This window comes from Macaca nemestrina, chromosome 4, assembly GCF_043159975.1.
Source record: "Macaca nemestrina isolate mMacNem1 chromosome 4, mMacNem.hap1, whole genome shotgun sequence".
NCBI lineage: Eukaryota > Metazoa > Chordata > Mammalia > Primates > Cercopithecidae > Macaca > Macaca nemestrina.
The window spans coordinates 8,103,905-8,121,840 of NC_092128.1; the positions used below are offsets into that span (position 1 = coordinate 8,103,905).

The window sequence follows — 17,936 nt, forward strand, 5'->3', positions numbered from 1 at the left end:
GCTGCTGACCGAGGGTGGGAGGACATTAGGGTTAGACACAGAGCCTGGAGGGCCAGGAGGAGGTAGCAGTTGGAAGGAAAACAGCAAGCCCAAGGGGCCCCTCCTCATGCCTGGGGATGAGGTGGGTGATGTGTCCATGTTAACAGGGCCAGGGTCTGCATCCCCTGCCCTCTGATCGTCTTCCTGCTCTCGTGGTCCCAGTCCCCATCCCACCCCACTCATTCTGTTTCACAGCCCCTGAAACTCTCTCTGGCCCTCCCCATCTCCCTTCTGGAGTCTGGACAAGTGGGGTTTGGAACACTTCGCTCGATGCATTTGCATCTCATTTACACCCCATCTGACCACCCAGGGGTAGTGGCAAGGGAGGAGGAGCCGCCTCCTCTCAGTCTCCACAGCCCCCTGAACCCTGACTGCTGACCTTGCTGGGGTGGGGATGGGAAGAGGAGGAGGTGGCTGCTGACCTGGGCAGACAGGAAGGGAAATGTGAGTGGAAGTGTCACTGCCCTGACCCACCTCAGGCCCCCTGGGCAGCCCACCTCCAACGCAGCTCCCCTCCTCCCAATCAGATAATCCTGGCAGGGCCTGGGGTGCCCCCAAAGGCTGCCCTTGCCTGCCCTGCCTCCAGCCCTCACCCTGGGAGCAAATTATGAGGGCAGCTTAGACCCTGGGTCAGCGAAGACCCTGGGTGTGGGGACTTGGAGTCAGTCGAGGGGAGTGGGGTTTGGGACCGAAGGGTCAAAGCAGGGAGCAGAGTGGCTGAGATGAGGAGCTAGTGAGTGCCAGGCAGAACCACCCAAGAAGTGAAGCCTGAGAAGGAGGAGCAGGAGGAGGAGCAGAAGTCGGAGCAGGGAGCCGGGTACCTGACTTCAACCAAGCTGCAGAGAGCAAAGCCCTGGGCCCCCAGGAGGCAGCCCTTCAGGGGCTGGCCGGGCCTGGATGAGCTGTGTGACCTTGGCGAGGTCGTTTTTCTCCTTGAGCCACAGTGGCCCCATCCGTCAAGTGGGGATGAAAGGACCTGCTCAGACTGTCTTGTAGAGGAGCATGTGGATGTGAACATCTTTGAAAGGTTGAAAGAAGCCATTAATATTCATTTTTGCAGTACCTTCCGCAGCCCCGAGGCTCGCAATGCCCTGTGCGGTGCCTGGCTTCAGTTAGCTTCCTACAGCCAGACGCCAAGCCCCTCCGCCAGAGCCGCGCGTATTCCGGCGCCCCTGCCCCTCCTACCCATCGTTCCCACCCATCGCTCAGCGCTCAGGGTCACCAGCCGAGGGTCTGGTGGGGGAGGGGAGACGCCGGCTCACCGCGCCTGGAGCTGGGGGCCCTGGTCTGACCCACGGGCGCCCGTTTCTGCTTCACCCCCGCCCACCCACAGCGCCCCGGGATGCCGTCTGGAGCCCGGATGCCCCACCAGGGGGCGCCCATGGGCCCCCCGGGCTCCCCCTACATGGGCAGCCCCGCCGTGCGACCCGGCCTGGCCCCCGCGGGCATGGAGCCCGCCCGTAAGCGAGCAGCGCCCCCGCCCGGGCAGAGCCAGGCACAGAGCCAGGGCCAGCCGGTGCCCACCGCCCCCGCGCGGAGCCGCAGGTGAGTGGGAGGCCCGGCGCGGAGGGGGCGTGCAGGGGCGGGCCCTGGGGACCCGCAGGGACCAGGTGAGAGAGTAGCGGGGATTGGAAGAGGTGAGGAAGAATGATTAGCAGGGAGCGAGGCTTCCCGGATCGGATGCCCTCTGGGGAGGTGGGCTTAGGGGGCACCGGCCTGATTCTTTTGTGTGCCCACGGTAGAGACAGGCTGTGGCCGTCGGCAGCCGGTACCGCTTCCCTGCACGCTCCCCTCACCCTTCTCCTTGTCACCTGCTCAGTCCCTCTCTCCACCCATCAGGTTCTGGGTGATGCTTCAGTCTTTGGGTTGGGGGCGGGGCTTCCAGTGGGACTGAGGGCAGAGCTGTAGGACTGTGTTGCCCAAAGTGTAGTTCTCCGCTGAGCCTTCCTGCCAGACCCCGGACTGTTTCAAAGCCACTCCAGATTTTCTCAATGGGACTCTCTGGCCCTGGGGGTGGAGCTTGGGGATTTGCCCTGTGGTAGGTGGTCTCTGCCCAGTTCCGCTCTTAATTCTTAGGCACTCTGGACCAGGTCTGCTCCCAAGCCACCAGGGCCAGCCCATTGCCTTATTTTCCTCCAGCAGCTGGTGGCACCCTCAAAGCCCCTGCTGGCTCCTGGCAACAGCAGTGCCCCTCTGGATTTCAGTATTTAGCCAAATACACATGCTTTTTTTGCACAACAGATGGATTTCTATAAAAGGTGTAATATCAATTTTACCTCATTATTAAGTATTTTTTACACATCAGGGAAAATTCACTTATAGGAATCCCATGATGAATTATTTTGTAAAGTGCATCGTCATTTTGTACAGCAAACGGTAATTCCCTGATTTATCTTGTATAAATGGAGAGTTACACAAAGATAATCTGTCTAAAACAAACCAGACCTTTAATGAAATCTGCTTGTTAGCCTTAGATTTCTGCATAGGGAGGGGGTAGTGGTTGAGAACACCACACGGGGGCAGTATGGAGCTATTCTCTAGGCTGCGTTTTCATCTCTTGACCCGCCAAGGTTTTTCTGGGGGTTTTTGGGTTAGTCAGCAGCAGCTAGTGGGTCAGAAAGAGCTCACATCCAGCTGCTACTACCCTGGGCCTAGTCAGTTTGGCCTCAGCCTGAAGTCACACCCATGCACATTCTGGGCGCCTATGGCTGCAGCATGTCCCTCACCTTGTTGCCAGGTAGTCCCAGGGCATGAGTACCCCTGCTCATCAGCATTCTCTTGCAAGCCCAGGGTGCCTGGAAGGGATGCAAGTCCCGCCAGCTTCACACCATCACCTCCCGCTCCATGGATAGGAAGGAAGTCGTCTATCTCCCTCCCTCTGAGCTTAGAATCCTTTGGACAGGGCACCCCCTGCTTTCCAGAAAAGGTCCTCAGACCTGGCTTCCCTCTCCTTTGTCCTCCCTCATCCCCACCTTTCCTCAAACACTTCTGCAGCTCCCATCTTTTGGCAGCACCACCCCCACTCGCCAGTCCCTCCTAAGTCTAAATTTCTCTGTCCCTAAGGATGTGGCAGGTTAGAAGGGGGCTCCCAGGCCAGAGAATGGACGGGTCACCCCTGTGTCCTTAGAGAGGACAGAGCACCAGTTCCACACACCACCGTCATAGCCCTTGGGCGGGCAGACAAGCGGGCTGTGGGAACCCCAGCCAGGCGGGCGGAGATGTCGGGATAATTTAGCAGGTGGCCTCGTTACTCCCAGATCTGTCGCCATGGTAACCTGGTTTTTTCTTTAAAAAATGTACAGTGCCAAGAGGAGGAAGATGGCTGACAAAATCCTCCCTCAAAGGGTGAGTGTCTTTCACAGCAGCCCCCAGCCCACCCCCTACCCTTTGCTGCTCTGCCCTCCCCTCCCCCCTCAAAAGCAGAGCTTCAGTGTCACAGTCACTTTCACTTTTTGTTTAAAAAAACTCATTAATAAGTGAGGCTCCCTAGGCCAGAGGGAGGGGGTGAGGTAGAGGGAAGCAGCAGAGCCACTGGGGCCAGAACACAGGGGCCTGTCAGGGGGCTGGATCCAAGTGGTACTAAGACAAGAGTTGTGGGACAAGAAGGGGGCAAGAGCTAGGGGATCAAAAGCTGCCAGGCAGAATGAAGGGGATAGAAGGTGGCCAGAGATCCTGAGCATCCTAAAGGGACCCAGGTCCAGCTGGATATGGGGGACAGCACAGTTGGGACAGGTGTGGGGGCTGAGCAATGTGCCAGCAAAGAAGAAAGCACTGCTGTCCAACTGTCCCAGGGATTGAGCCCCTACTAGGCACTTTGCAGGGGCCCAGGGGAAGCCCAGTGGGCATATGACATAGAAAAAGACAGGATGAGGAGACTAAAGGCTAGTGCTTTGCTGGGTTCCACAGTTGCTACCTCCTCCCCGTGATGATACACAAGGCTCTTCCTAAAGGGAGAAGCAATTGTTATCCCTACACAGCAAGGCCCCTACTGCTGGATAATGGCATCCTGGGGAGAGGTCCTGTTCCCACTGTCAAAGCTCCATGCCCAGAAGTAGGATGGCTCCCCCGACATCTTTTGCACCCTAGGATTGCACAACATGCATACATTCCATGGTACAACCCTGGACTCGAGCCTCTGACTCCTGCCCTGCTCCTCCTCCTCCAGATTCGGGAGCTGGTCCCCGAGTCCCAGGCTTACATGGACCTCTTGGCATTTGAGAGGAAACTGGATCAAACCATCATGCGGAAGCGGGTGGACATCCAGGAGGCTCTGAAGAGGCCCATGAAGGTGCCTTAGTTCGGGGGTAGGAAGGGGACTCTTGAGTCGCGTGACCAGGATGGGGAAGCAAGGTAGTCAGGGTGGAAGCACACAGCATTTGCCCGGTTCTACACTCTATTTCTACAGCAAAAGCGGAAGCTGCGTCTCTATATCTCCAACACTTTTAACCCTGCGAAGCCTGACGCTGAGGACTCCGATGGCAGCATTGCCTCCTGGGAGCTACGGGTGGAGGGGAAGCTCCTGGATGATGTACGTCCCGGCCCAGGTCTCTCCAGGTGTCCTGGGGTGGGCACGGGCTGCACTGAGAACAAAACAAAGTGTCTGCACTAAGGGCTAGGGAGTCAGCCCAGGCTGGGGAGGTGGGGGCAGGCCTAGAGACATTCCGGGTGCAGAGGATTTCATCTAAGCCCACTGCCCTGTCTGCTGCCAACTTGGCCTCCTTCTGCTTCTCCCACCCTGTCCCTGTTCTGCCCCCATGGTCCCTGTTCCTCTCCCACAGCCCAGCAAACAGAAGCGGAAGTTCTCTTCTTTCTTCAAGAGTTTGGTCATCGAGCTGGACAAAGATCTTTATGGTCCTGACAACCACCTTGTTGAGGTAAGACCAAGAGCCCCTCCGCCCTTGAATTGCCACCTTCCCACAGGCCAGAATCCCTGAAGAACGAGCACAGATTTGGGTCAGGGACCGCCCTAGAGTCCTGGGCCCCACCACTCCAGATGGGCCTTTGGGAGACACAGCTCTTCTCTCCTGGACAGTGGCATCGGACACCCACGACCCAGGAGACGGACGGCTTCCAGGTGAAACGGCCTGGGGATCTGAGTGTGCGCTGCACGCTGCTCCTCATGCTGGACTACCAGGTCTGCACCTGCCACGCTGCCCCATACACGCCACACAAGGCTCTCAGGGCAGGCCTAGGTCCCAAAGTGGTGCATCTCGAGAGACCTCCTTCCCCTCCCAACCCTATCCTTCCCCAGGGGCATGTTTCCTCAATCAACACATCCCCATAGTCCTGAATGGCCTGGCCCTGGGCTCCTTCCTTTCTCTCCCTTTGTTCTAACTTTCACGGTCCCCTTTTCTCAGCCTCCCCAGTTCAAACTGGATCCCCGCCTAGCCCGGCTGCTGGGGTTGCACACACAGAGCCGCTCAGCCATCGTCCAGGCCCTGTGGCAGTATGTGAAGACCAACAGGCTGCAGGACTCCCATGACAAGGAATACATCAATGGGGACAAGTATTTCCAGCAGGTAACCTCTCTCCTGAACCCTGGGATCTGGGGAGCAGGCAGAGTTCTCCAGCAGGGGAAGTACCTCTACCAAGGTAACTACCACCCCTCCCTTCTAGATTCCTGAGTAGCAGAAGCAATACACAGTCATGGTCTTGGAGCCAAGAGACCGACCAGGATTCTAGTTCAGGCCCTACTGTGGATTAGCTCTGTGCTGCAGTCAATCCATGTTAGCCCCCCCCAAGTTAGGAAGACCTGGAAACCCTACAAAGCCAACCGCTTTCTGGAATGTAATATTCTTGGCACTTGGAGTTAGGATCCCCAGGTTCTAGTCCTGAGTCTGGACTCTGGGTAAGTGACTCAGCGATTCTGAACCTTGTTTCCTTATCTTTGAAGTGGAGTGAAAATACCTGTCCTATCTACTCTCCTGGGCAGTTAGGAAAATCAAATTGCTGCAAAGGGATTCAGCAAAATTCCACCAAAACAGAGAATATTCTTATTAATGCATTTAAAAATAAATACAGCAGATAAACCTGAGGAGTTAAAACAGCAGTTGATATTTATTGGGCACTTACCATGTGCCAGGCACTGCTCCAAGCACCTTATGTGTATTAGTTCACTGCCTTCCCACGGCAGCCCTAGGAGATGGGTATTCTTTCCATCCCCACTCTAGAGATGAGCCCTGAGGTGTTAACTTGCTCCAGGCTGCATAGTAAGCGGCAGAGGCAGGAGTGATACATACACAGGCTGACTCAGGGCCCGCACTCTCAACCCCTGCCCCACAATGACCCACCCCCTACCTTGTCAGCCGTATGGGTGGCTCCACTGCCAGACCAGCCCACCCCAATCCCATCCCCATGCGCACTAAGGAACCAGACTTCCTCTCAGCTTCTTGCAGCCTTTCTAGAACAAAAGGATCTACAACTGCGTGATGATCTCTTCAAGAAGAGTGATCTCTCTCTCCCCAATTGTCCTGCTTCAGATTTTTGATTGTCCCCGGCTGAAGTTTTCTGAGATTCCCCAGCGCCTCACAGCCCTGCTATTGCCCCCTGACCCAATTGTCATCAACCATGTCATCAGGTGAGGTGGCCCCAGCTTGCTTCTCAGACCAGGGAATGATCTCGTTCCTGCCTTCCCTGCCCCTCCCTCTCCTCCCACTCCCATCTCTTCTCCCTCCCTGTTGGATCTGCCCCAGCCCCTGCGCCCTGGGGCCTGTATGGGGGCATCGTGGACACCAAGGGCTGGACTTCCCTGGCAGCGTGGACCCTTCAGACCAGAAGAAGACGGCGTGCTATGACATTGACGTGGAAGTAGAGGAGCCATTAAAGGGACAGATGAGCAGCTTCCTCCTGTCCACGGCCAACCAGCAGGAGATCAGTGCTCTGGACAGTAAGGTGGGGCCCAAGCCCAGAGCCGGAGTGGGATATTAACCCAGAGATGATAGAGGAGACTTTTCTGAGACCAGGGTGTGGCTGCAGATGAGCAGTCTGGGTTAAATTAAAAAATTAAAAAAAAAAAAAAAAAAAAAAAGAGAGAGACCAGACTGTGGGCCAATGGGGCACAAATGGCCCTTCCATGCTGCTTGGAGTTGAACCTTATTCCAAGTTTAGTTCTGCCCATCCCCTCCGCCCCGGGACTTCAGAGGAATCAGGGGCTCTGAGGGGTTGTCCTTCACAGGTCTCCCCTTCCCTCCCACTTCCTTTTCCCTCCTCTCCCACATCACCACAGCCAGGTGGAAAGCATCTATCTTTCTACCTGCAGATCCATGAGACGATTGAGTCCATAAACCAGCTCAAGATCCAGAGGGACTTCATGCTAAGCTTCTCCAGAGACCCCAAAGGCTATGTCCAAGACCTGCTCCGCTCCCAGAGCCGGGACCTCAAGGTGAAGAGGGAGACTCAGGGAGTACTGGAGTGGAAGACAAGCACATCGGGAAAGACAGTAAACGTTGTACTCCAGGGGCAGGTGAGGGGATTCGGGGCTCAGGGCTCACCCCACGCTCCCTCCCAGGTGATGACAGATGTAGCCGGCAACCCCGAAGAGGAGCGCCGGGCTGAGTTCTACCACCAGCCCTGGTCCCAGGAGGCTGTCAGTCGCTACTTCTACTGCAAGGTATGGAGGGACCCTTGCCCTAAGGCTTCCCCCTCCTCAACTCCAAGAGAAACCTCCCTGTTCAGCTTGTGGGCAGCCCTCACAGCTCCCTACAGTAAAGCTTCACCATACTGCCTCACCATGCAATGGCCCTCCCTGCTCCCAGATGCTCTTCCATGGCAGGCGGTGTCAGTAGGGGGGGGGTTGTCCTGATCACTCACCAGGAACACTGACACCTGCTCCTGTTCTCACTTCCTCTAAAGATCCAGCAGCGCAGGCAGGAGCTGGAGCAGTCGCTGGTTGTGCGCAACACCTAGGAGCCCAGAAATAAGCAGCACGAAGGAACTTCCGGCCGTGCCCCGGGCCCCAGTGCTTTGCCCTGGGCTCCAGCATCACTCCTCTGCCACCTTGGGGTGCGGGGCTAGATTAAAAGTCATTCATCTGACAGCAGCCGCGTGGTCATTGGAAACTGGGGAGGGTGGGGGATGAAGGGGGAGGGAAGGAGGAGGGAAGAGGGTGAGGAGACAGTGGGTCCTTTTGGACAAACTCCCCATACCCTTCCCTTGGATTCTCCTCACTCAATTTTCCCTAGACCTAAAAAACAGTTTGGCAGAAGACACGTTTAATAACATTTTCATATTTTAAAAATACAGTGACAATTCTCTATCTGTCCACCATCTTGCCTTGCCCTTCCTCGGGCTGAGGCAGACAAAGGAAAGGTAAGGAGGTTAGGGCCCCGAGGCAGGCTAAGTGCTGTTGGCCTGCTCCTGCTCAAAGAGAGCCATGGCCAGCTGGGCACGGCCCCCCAGCCCCTCCAGGTTGCTGAGGCGGCAGCGGTGGTAGAGTTCCTCACTGAGCCGTGGGCTGCAGTCCCGCAGGGAGAACTTCTGCACCAGCCCTGGCTCTACGGCCCGAAAGAGGTGGAGCCCTGAGAACCGGAGGAAAACATCCATCACCTCCAGCCCCTCCAGGGCTTCCTCCTCTTCCTGGCCTGCCAGTTCACCTGCCAGCCGGGCTCGGGCCGCCAGGTAGTCAGCATTGTAGAAACAGCCCTCTGCAGAAGCCTGCCGGTCAAATCTCCCCCCTATAGGAGCCCCCGGGGAGGGGTCAGCACCAGGAGGGGAGGGGGGGTCAGGACCAGCCCCCGGGGCCCCTGGGGGTGATCTCTGTGGTGACAGGGCGGGATTGAACTCCTGGAAATGAACTGGAAAGAAGGCCTGCCAGCCAGAGATGGCATTCATGCGACAGCGGTTGAGGACTTCGGGCCCAGGCCTCGTCCACACAGTGGTGAGGAAGAAGAGAGTATCCACAGGGTGCTTCTTCGAGACCACGTCCATGAGTCGCACCTGGGAAGGGGCCTCTGCTCGCACGGCAAGCCAGGCCAGCCTCGTCCCAGGGTACCGTCGCTCTAACTCAGCTGCTGCAGCCTTCACCCCAAGAAATGGGTCTGGAGCTCCACGGCCACTTTCTCGTGGCCCGTAGACCAGCAACAGAGTGAGCAACGCATGTTCTCGTGGCTCCAGGACATTGGCTGCAAAGGCCTCGAGGAAAGCCGGGGCTGCAGCAGCTTCAGCCACCAGGAGCGGCAGCACCAGCTGCACTCGGGTGGCCTCAGTGACATAGGGCATAGGTAGGATTTCCACCCGGCTCAGTGGCCGCAGTAGGCTGACCCTGCGAGCCAGGGCCCGCCGGTGCCCACGCTGTGTCACACATTCCAATAGCAGGTCCAGGGTGTACTCCATGCCCCGTGCTGGGTCGAAGCGCCGGTAGCCGTTGAGCAGTCGCTGCTTCTGGAAGCGCAGGCGGGGCTGATAGCGCCGATTGAGCTGCTCCAAGGCAGTCTCCAACGCATCACCCACGTCCGCCCTGCTAGCCCCCTGCAGCGGACACTTGGGAGCCCCATCTGCACAGGAGAAGGTGTGCTGCTCTGTGAAGTAGTCCCAGCCCAGCACCTCAAAGCGAGAGTGCGGTATGAAAGGAGCAGGGAGCCCAACGGGCCAGCTCAGCCCTGCCTCCCCTTCGGGGGTCAGCACGGTCAGGTTCCGGATCTGAGCCTGGGTTGGAGGGAATGCGCCTCAAGTTAGTGCGAGCTCCAGCTGCCTGGGCTGTAAGATTCAAACAGCTGAGCTCTGTCCCAACTCCATCAACACTTAGTGATGGGTCCCTCGCTAATCACTGAATCCCTTGTACATTATTCTTCACCTCTAAAATGCAAACAGACAGGAATCCTACTTGCCTTACACAAATGCCATGAGAAGGAGGTGGAAAATGTGCTTTTTGCACAGGTAAAAATATCTTGAAATAGAAGCTCAACAGCCTTTCTCTCCCATACCCAAAGGACTCACATCTTCTTCATAATCACACCCTTGTTTTCATCTATACTCCACCTCTGCCAACCCCGACATTCAACTTGAGAATTCTACCTTCCACCCTTGGGCTTTCTTGGGACAGTTCTAGAAGTTAAGAAACTTCAGAGTTTTTGCCTCCCCAGTGGACAGGCACTATTGAGGAAGAGCTAAAACTATTCTGTCTGAACACTGTGCGGAGCTTCCTGATCCTCAGAGTCTACTTGCAAACCCCTTTAGCTGCATTCAAGTTGTCCTGGGAGCCTACCTTATGATTGCTTTGGACCCCCAAAGACCTTTGTCCCTGTAGTTGTTTTAAATGTAAGTATGGTCAGCCTCTTCCTGCCCTGCCATTATACAGGGCCTAGACCAGCCCCACTGCCAGCTGCTCGCTCATTGTACGCCTGGACATCTCAGGCTCTCTCTGACCCTCTGACTGCAGTCCTCTGCCCACCTGCTCCTCTTCAGCTCACCTGCAGTTGTTCTATTTCACTGTAAGCCCGCTCCAACTCCAGAGCGCTGAAGCGTTTGTGGAGCCGGTACATGAGGGTACCTTCGGAGACAGGGTGCACGGCGAAGGCACTCAGGAAAGCCGAGCTCCCTTCCTTTTCAGGGTCCCTATTTTTGGCCAGTTCAAATGAGCGATACTGCTGCCCCTAGAGGGACAATCAGACCAATCAATGACACACACAAGAGCTGCCAGTCCCAAACCACCCTTAACCATACTCAGTGTTCACGTCTGTTAGCACTGCTGCGTTAGAACAGAGGACAGAGGAGGCACCCTTTCCAGCACCTCGCTTAACCCCAGTTCTTTCACTGCCCACATTTTGGAAAGTAGAAAGTAAGTAGGCAACTAAGGACACTCTCGGCTACTCTCAGTGCCCTGTCTATGGGCTAGCCCTGCTCTGCAAGGAGCCGTCACACAAATAACATATTAAAAGTAATAAGGATACTCTCTTCCCCCAAAGATTCCCATTGTTCCTCAAGGGAATGAAAGAAGTAAGCCAGAAAATCTTCCCAATACTTTGGTTTGAGAGGATGAGCCACCTCTGGGTTCTTCCACTCTTCTCCGGGACAATAAACAGGGCAGCTCTCTGGGCTGGAAAAGTGATCACCTCACTTCTCTGGGGAGTAGCCATCTCTAAGACATGCCCACATTGCCATAACTGAAGTGCTGATATCGGGAGAGGTGTGAAGGGCAGGGGGGCAGGGGAGAAGGACTGGTGAGTAGGAGCACCCTTTGGTCTTGCTTACGGGTTCCTAACAAGGTACCACTTTTGATAGCCCCAGGTTCTCAGATTGCCAAAGGTGAGCAACAGAGGGCCCACGGGGGCGGTCAGTGGCCAGGAAGGAGGAACAATGGCCTCCAAGGTGCTGCTGGGAGGAAAGCTAATCACTCATCCCCCACTAGCTTATCAGAGACCAGGAATGACTTGAAAGAGCTGTCACCTGGTGCTGTGAGACACAGCCGACGCCCAGAGAGTCAATGAGGCAGCGTCCAAGCCACTCGTCAGGACGGGCACTGAGAATGTCACCTCGGCAGCCATCCAGATGTGGCCGCAGACGAAGCAGGAGACTCCGTGACAACAGGTAGCCAAAGCCCCCATGACAGTACCGGGCCTGCTCGCCTGCGCCAATGAACTCCTCCGCCCGGCCTAAGTACAGGTCTTGGTTGATGCTAAGGTGGCCAGCAAGGGCTGCCAGGCGGGGGGCCTGCACATATGTGTCATCCTGCATGATGAAGAACCAGTCGTAGTCGGCCCCAAAGTGTGTGTGAAGGTGGCGCAGGGTCTCTGACATGAGCCAGGCGGGCCGCTCATCCCCATGAGACACCACCTGCATCCCTGCTGGAGCCCGGGCCCCCCGCTGCCCAGTGAAGTAGAGTAACCGAGGGAAGTGATGGGCCACTGTACGGTTCACAGCCACGGCCAAAGTGGACAGTGTAGCTCGGGAGGTCAGAACAGCCACCAGCAACCGCTCACGGGAGCCCAGCTCTGTCTGGATGTACCGAGTCCTGTGGAGAGACCGGTGTGCCAGGGGTCAACTCCCTAATCTTTAGGAACCCAGCTTATTCAGTATATACATCCCCCTCTAGAAGTGAGTGAGCTGAGGCTGAGAAGGGAGAAACCTCCTTCCTTGTCAATATTAATTAGGTACTCAACTGAGTATCCACTAAGTAGCTGACATTGGAATTGATTTGGGAAGGGAGGGTGTCTACTATGGATAGACTAGATAGGTTAGATGCAATTCCTACTCTGTTCAAGAACATCGAACCCTGGCCGGGCACGGTAGCTCACGCCTGTAATCCCAGCACTTTGGGAGGCCAAGGCAGGCAGATCACCTGAGGTCAGGAGTTCAAGACCAGCCTGACCAACATGAAGAAACTCCGTTTCCACTAAAAATACAAAATTATCTGGGCACGGTGGTATGCGCCTGTAATACCGGCTACTCGGGAGGCTGAGGCAGGGGAATCACTTGAACCCGGGAGACAGAGGTTGCAGTGAGCCAACATTGCACCACTGCACTCCAGCCTGGGCGACAAGAGCAAGATTCCATCTCAAAACAAAACAAAAAAACACAAACAAACAAAAAACATTGAACCCTAATTTAACACCAATGAATGTGAGACTTTCTAAGACCTGAGAAGGAGGGAAAATACAGGAAGAAACCATGATGGAAAATAAGCCAGAATTGCTCCAAGTTGCCTGACGCCGATTGCCAGCGGAAAGGCAGCGGCAAGGATTTACACCAGCCCAAAACAGGGCCAGTGTCTGGGGACTATGCATACATGTTGCTCTCACCTGAGCACCTTCTTGTAGGGCTTGTTGGGGTCCCTGTAGTAGGGGACAATCCGGGGTTTGAAGTCTTCATCACTTTGGTCTAGCCAAGCTCTCGAATCTGGATTCTGTGGCCCTCCTCGCTCCCCCACAGCCTCGACACAGGGATCTTCTCCCTCCCCTTGGATCCAGGAAACCCGCAGGAGGCTCAGGCTGCACCCCAGAGACAGCCCTAGGATGAGGGGAAGCGCTGGCCGCAGCAGGGCCAACAGGGAGCTCAGCCGCATGGTGGTAGGCCCTGCCAGGTGGGTGCCCAGGGGCACAGCCCCAAGAATCAATGGATTGATGGGTACCAGGCCAGTAGTAGGCTTGCAGTTTTAACCAGGGAACCTGGGGTCAGTGAGGCCAATGACAGAGCAAGGCCTGAGGGCTTCCAGGCCCAGCATCCCCAAGAAGATTGTCCTGTCTTCACAACTCCTTCTGCCTGCTCTTCAAAGGTGAAGGTGTCAGATCTAACCCCCAGCCAAAACGGTAATAAATGTAACAATCAAAGTCACTCACACTGGGATTATGGTCTGTCTTCCACTAGAAAGAGGAGGAAGTAAAACTCAATACTGCCAAAGCTAACCCAAAAAGGAGCACTACACACATCTGCAGACTGGGCCTAAGTCAACAGATGACAGCAAGTGATAAGTGGTTAGGGAAAAGCACACGATCCATCAAAACAACAGCCCTCAAACAGAGGAGCCGGAGCATGCCTCTGGCACCGGTTCTCAGGCGGGCTACTGCGGCAGGCCCGGCGGGCACAAGGGAAGGGGTCAGAGCCTCTTTCTACTCTGCTCCCTGCGTGTGAGGAGACGCAATGGCTACAGGAAAGCGGTCAGGAGCCACTCGCATGGCACACACAAGTTCTGCCCACCCGAATGAGGTAGATCGGTGACTCAGCACTGACAGCCTCTCAGGAGCGCCATGGCCGATGGAGCCATCTTGCAGGGCATTCTCCTCAGAACCCCAGCTGCTGAGGAGACAGCAGGCACGGACTGGAACTCCTACTGTGTGCAAGCGATTCGGTGCCTGGTTTTACCAAGGCCCCAGGGGGCAAACGAAACAAACCAAAAGCAAACAGAGGACAAGCAGCAACTAGAGACAACGCCAGGGTCCTGGGAACGCAAAGAGAAGCGCGGCCGGCTTCCGACAGGACCCCTGCCGGGGTCCCAGAGCCCCTGCTCTACCTCTCGGCGATCAGAGACCAAATCTAGCCCTAGAACGAAAGCCCAACGCGAGTCTTCGCCGTTCGTCTCAAAACAGAAACTGGCCACGTCACCGGGCTGCTAGGAAGGGGGCTCGGGAGTCCAGCTCAGGTCGTTCTGCGAGTAGAGGTCGGAGGTCGCGGCTGGGAGACTGGGGCACAGACCTCGTTCTCGGGCCCGTCGGCGGGAGCGGAGGCCGCGCCAGAGACAGCACCGAGGCAGCGAGCGCAGGACCAGGAGGGATGCCCAAGGCCCTCGGGGAGGGGGCCCGGGTTTCAGGGCCCGGGGCCGGCGGACGCCGGATAAAGGACGGCCAGGGGCTCCCGGCGTCCAGGGAAGGGGCGGGGCGGAGACGTGGGGACCAAGAGCGGCGTCCCACACGCGCCTGGCAGGGAGCAGGGACGGGGAAGGGGGAACAGACCCCAGTTCCCGCTGAGGCGCCGGCTCCGCCGCTGCAGCCGCTGCCACCTCACAGCCCCTGTCCGCAGCTTCCTCTTACGCTGCCTGTCAGTCACCCGTCTCTATGGTGACCGCATCCGGCCGCTCGCTCCGCCCGCGCGCTCTCTATGGTCGCTCCCACGGCTTAACCGCACAGCGCATAGCAGCCTCGGCCAGGATGCGGGCTGCCTGGCCCCAGCCGGCAGCCCCTCAGTAAGACGCGTGCGCCCCCACATAGGCGAATCCAGGCAAATCCAGAGTGGACCAAAGCTGCCCCGTAGCTTGGGCTGAACCCTATCAGTCCTGGAAAAAGCATACCCCCACCCTCGAGAGCGCTTTTCTCCCAATTGGCTGGGGAATCCCATCAGCCTTTCAGTTGCCTAAGAAATGTTTGTTGTTTGCCAGACACGTACCTAAGTTCCGGGCATCTTCGTGAGTGCTGGGTAAACAAGTGGTGGACGAGATGGGCATGGTCCCTGCTCTCAGGGAACTGTAAGTTGAGGGAGACAGGTAATAAACACACTTGACATAGCAAGAATAAAACAGGTAGAAATCCCAATCTGTGATAAGTACCATTGCAGAAAAGCACAGAGTCCTGTGGAAAAACTAAACAGAAAGTATTAAATTAGATTGGGAATTTGGTAATGCTGAGGTCCAGAGGTTCAGGGAGAGTTATCCAGACATGAAGTGGACAGTTTTCCAGGCAAAGAAAAGAGCACCGGAATGTCCTGAGAGAAGAAAGAGATTGGCTTGGAGAAGAACTGGGAAGGTCCAGGGCATCTTAGAGCCTGGTGAGGGGAGAACAGCCCAAAGTAAGGCTGGGGAACAGGGGACAGGTAGGGCATTCGGACCACCACAGTGGTTCCCCAACCAGAATGGCACTCTCCCTAAGGAGCAATTTGGAAACGTACGGGGCAATTTTGTTGTCAAATGACTGGGGGAGAGGAGCCAAGGAGGCTCCCTGTCTTGCACATTGCAAGATAGTATCACACAAGAAAACTGTCCTGATCCCACACAGCTTTCACATGTCCTACTGAACATTCATATAGGTTAAAACAAAAAAAAAAAAAAAAGGGAAAACACTGGTTATAATCATCTGATGTGCCTGTGTCTTATATACAAAAACAAAGTAATCTTGTAGGGGTGTGAAATGTGCTGAATTGTTAAGGAATGTAACCACCATGTTAACAGAAGGAAGATTATACTTTGTTGTGTTCAGGAATTTATTCGGAGTTACCATTTTGGAGAACTGTGTCACTGATAGCAGTGTTATTCATAGCGTTAGGTCTGCATGTCTGCATTTGCACTGCCACAATCAAGGTGCTCCTATGCATAAATACAAGCATCTGACTAATTATGCTTTCTAGCATACTGAAATAAAAGTATTATCTTATTATAAAGGATTTCCTTTATTTTTTCTTTCTGCTTTGATTCAGACACTATAATTTTTTTGAAATTATGTATGTAGTTAGGCTATACCATCTATAAACTTCATTTCAAAATAGTAAATGGGGAGTTGTAAAAATGTTATTAAAATGGAACATTGGGGCTGGTAAAGTTAAGAACCACTCAAGAACATCTTGTATGTATATCTTATATATATACCATTCTAGGAGTATATAAGATAGAACTCACTGATATATTGCCTATCAGCACGTGTTATCCCTGTTTTAGTCTCATCCTTAGACTGCAACTGAATCTTTTCTCATCAGCTGGCACATGGTAGGTGGTAAATGACTTGCTGGAAGAGACTCTGGGAAACAGCAGAGACACTTAGCTCAAGGTCAGAAGATTTCTAGACCAGGGCTGTCCAGTAGAAATCTAGTGCAAGCCACAAATGTGAGCCATATATGTTGTTTAAAATTTTTTAGTAACCACATTTTTTAGAGTTAAAAAAGGTAAAATTAATTTTAATATTTTATTGTATTATTAAATATATCCAAATCATTTCAACATGTAGTCAATATGAAAAATTATTGATGAGATATTTTACATTTTTTATGCAGAATATTTGAAATCTGATGTGTATTTTACACTTAACAGCAAATCTCAATTCAGACTAGCCACATTTCAAGTGCTCCATAGCCATGTATGGCTGGAGGCTACCATATTCAACAGTGCAGGTCCAGATCCTTTTCAGTTACTAAGTTCCTAGGTAATTCTCCAAGAGACATTTCCTTCCTTGGGTCTCCATTTCTTCGTAATTTAAACAGAATCTAAGCCAAATGTTCTTGTTTCCAGCACTGACCCGCTGTGATTTTTTTTCAAATTTAGCCAGTCCTTTTCTTATCTCTCTTTACTCATCTCCTTTTCTCCCCCATTTTCCATTTCTCTTTCCCTATTTCTTCTCCCCTCATCCCAAGTTCTTTTCTCTGGCTAAACCCAGGGCGGGGTGGGCAGGGGGAGGGATGGTGGCTCACACCTGTAATACCAGCATTTCAGGAGGTTGAGGCAGGAGGATCTCTTGAGCCCATGAGTTTGAGCCCAGCCTGGGCAGCATAGGACGACACAATCTCTATAAGAAAATTTTAAAATTGTAGCCAGGTGCAGTGGCTCATGCCTGGGATTGTAATCCCAGCACTTTGGGAGGCCAAAGTGACTTTGGCAGATCGTTTGAACCCAGGAGTTCCAGACCAGCCTGGGCAACATGGCAAAACCTCATCTCTGGAAAAAAAAAAAAAAAAAAAAACACACACACAAAAATTAGCCAGGCATGGTGGTACTTGTCTGCAGTCCCAGCTACTTGGGAGGCCAACATGGGAGGATCACTTGAGCCCAGGAGGTTGAGGTTGCAGTGAGCCATGATCACACCACTGTACTCCAGCCTAGGCAACAGAGCTGCCCAGAGCTGCTTGTCACCTTAGTTTCCTAATATGTAAAATGGTAATAATACTCACCTCAGAGTTTGTTGGCGGTGGGGCGGGGGAGGTTAATGTGATGGCATAAATGAAAGAGCATAATAAATATTGTTGTCTGTAAACCACATTTTTAAACGAGGCTGGGAAAGGAGAAGCATATTTTTCCCAGGACGCACAGGCACTTGAATCTGTGTTTTTTGTTGTGTTTTGTTTTTTGAGACAGGGTCTTGCTCTGTCACCCAGGTTGGAGTGCAGTGGTACGATCTTAGCTTGCTGCAACCTCGACCTTCTGGGTAACTGGAACCACAGGTGTGTGCTACCACGCCTGGCTAATTTTTGTTTTTTTGTTTTTTTGTTTTTTTGTTTTTTTTGAGACGGAGTCTCACTCTGTCGCCCGGGCTGGAGTACAGTAGCCGGATCTCAGCTCACTGCAAGCTCCGCCTCCCGGGTTTACGTCATTCTCCTGCCTCAGCCTCCCAAGTAGCTGGGACTACAGGCGCCCGCCACCTCGCCCGGCTAGTTTTTTGTATTTTTTTAGTAGAGACGGGGTTTCACTGTGTTAGCCAGGATGGTCTCGATCTCCTGGCCTCGTGATCCGCCCGTCTCGGCCTCCCAAAGTGCTGGGATTACAGGCTTGAGCC

General features: G+C 54.3%; 2 protein-coding genes across 4 annotated transcripts in view; one reads left to right on the forward strand and one right to left on the reverse strand.

The window, feature by feature from the left end:
• The window catches only part of LOC105474917 (SWI/SNF related BAF chromatin remodeling complex subunit D3), a 38,237-nt gene extending 30,165 nt beyond the window's left edge, over window positions 1-8,072 (forward strand). For both annotated transcript variants that reach the window (XM_011729825.3, XM_011729824.3), the window contains 12 exons: window positions 1,373-1,584; window positions 3,342-3,384; window positions 4,205-4,327; window positions 4,445-4,567; window positions 4,818-4,913; window positions 5,072-5,173; window positions 5,397-5,558; window positions 6,519-6,616; window positions 6,795-6,930; window positions 7,298-7,420; window positions 7,547-7,648; window positions 7,891-8,072. In XM_011729825.3, coding sequence (XP_011728127.1) covers window positions 1,373-1,584; window positions 3,342-3,384; window positions 4,205-4,327; window positions 4,445-4,567; window positions 4,818-4,913; window positions 5,072-5,173; window positions 5,397-5,558; window positions 6,519-6,616; window positions 6,795-6,930; window positions 7,298-7,420; window positions 7,547-7,648; window positions 7,891-7,944 — 1,374 coding nt within the window. In that variant the 3' untranslated portion in view covers window positions 7,945-8,072. The remainder of the gene's footprint in view (window positions 1-1,372; window positions 1,585-3,341; window positions 3,385-4,204; window positions 4,328-4,444; window positions 4,568-4,817; window positions 4,914-5,071; window positions 5,174-5,396; window positions 5,559-6,518; window positions 6,617-6,794; window positions 6,931-7,297; window positions 7,421-7,546; window positions 7,649-7,890) is intronic.
• On the reverse strand, window positions 6,077-14,496 carry LOC105474915 (chondroitin polymerizing factor 2). 2 transcript variants are annotated; one of them, XM_011729822.3, is made up of 6 exons: window positions 12,774-14,496; window positions 11,422-11,986; window positions 10,446-10,628; window positions 7,849-9,681; window positions 7,292-7,444; window positions 6,077-7,023 (listed from the first exon to the last, which is right to left on the reverse strand). In XM_011729822.3, exons 1-4 carry the CDS (start codon window positions 13,034-13,036, stop codon window positions 8,374-8,376), a joined length of 2,319 nt encoding a protein of 772 aa, XP_011728124.2. In that variant the 5' UTR covers window positions 13,037-14,496; the 3' UTR covers window positions 6,077-7,023; window positions 7,292-7,444; window positions 7,849-8,373. The 2 variants fall into 2 exon arrangements, with proteins under 2 accessions (XP_011728124.2, XP_024646425.2); XM_024790657.2 differs by lacking the exon at window positions 10,446-10,628.
• Between the last annotated feature and the right edge of the window lie 3,440 nt (window positions 14,497-17,936).

Coding starts and splice junctions, on each gene's coding strand:
- LOC105474915 (XM_011729822.3), bottom strand. CDS start 13,036: ATGCGGCTGAGCTCCCTGTTGGCCCTGCTGCGGCCAGCGCTTCCCCTC. Junction 11,987..12,773: donor CCCTACAAGAAGGTGCTCAG/GTGAGAGCAACA, acceptor GTCTCTCCACAG/GACTCGGTACATCCAGACAG. Junction 9,682..10,445: donor GTGAAATAGAACAACTGCAG/GTGAGCTGAAGA, acceptor CCTCCAACCCAG/GCTCAGATCCGGAACCTGAC.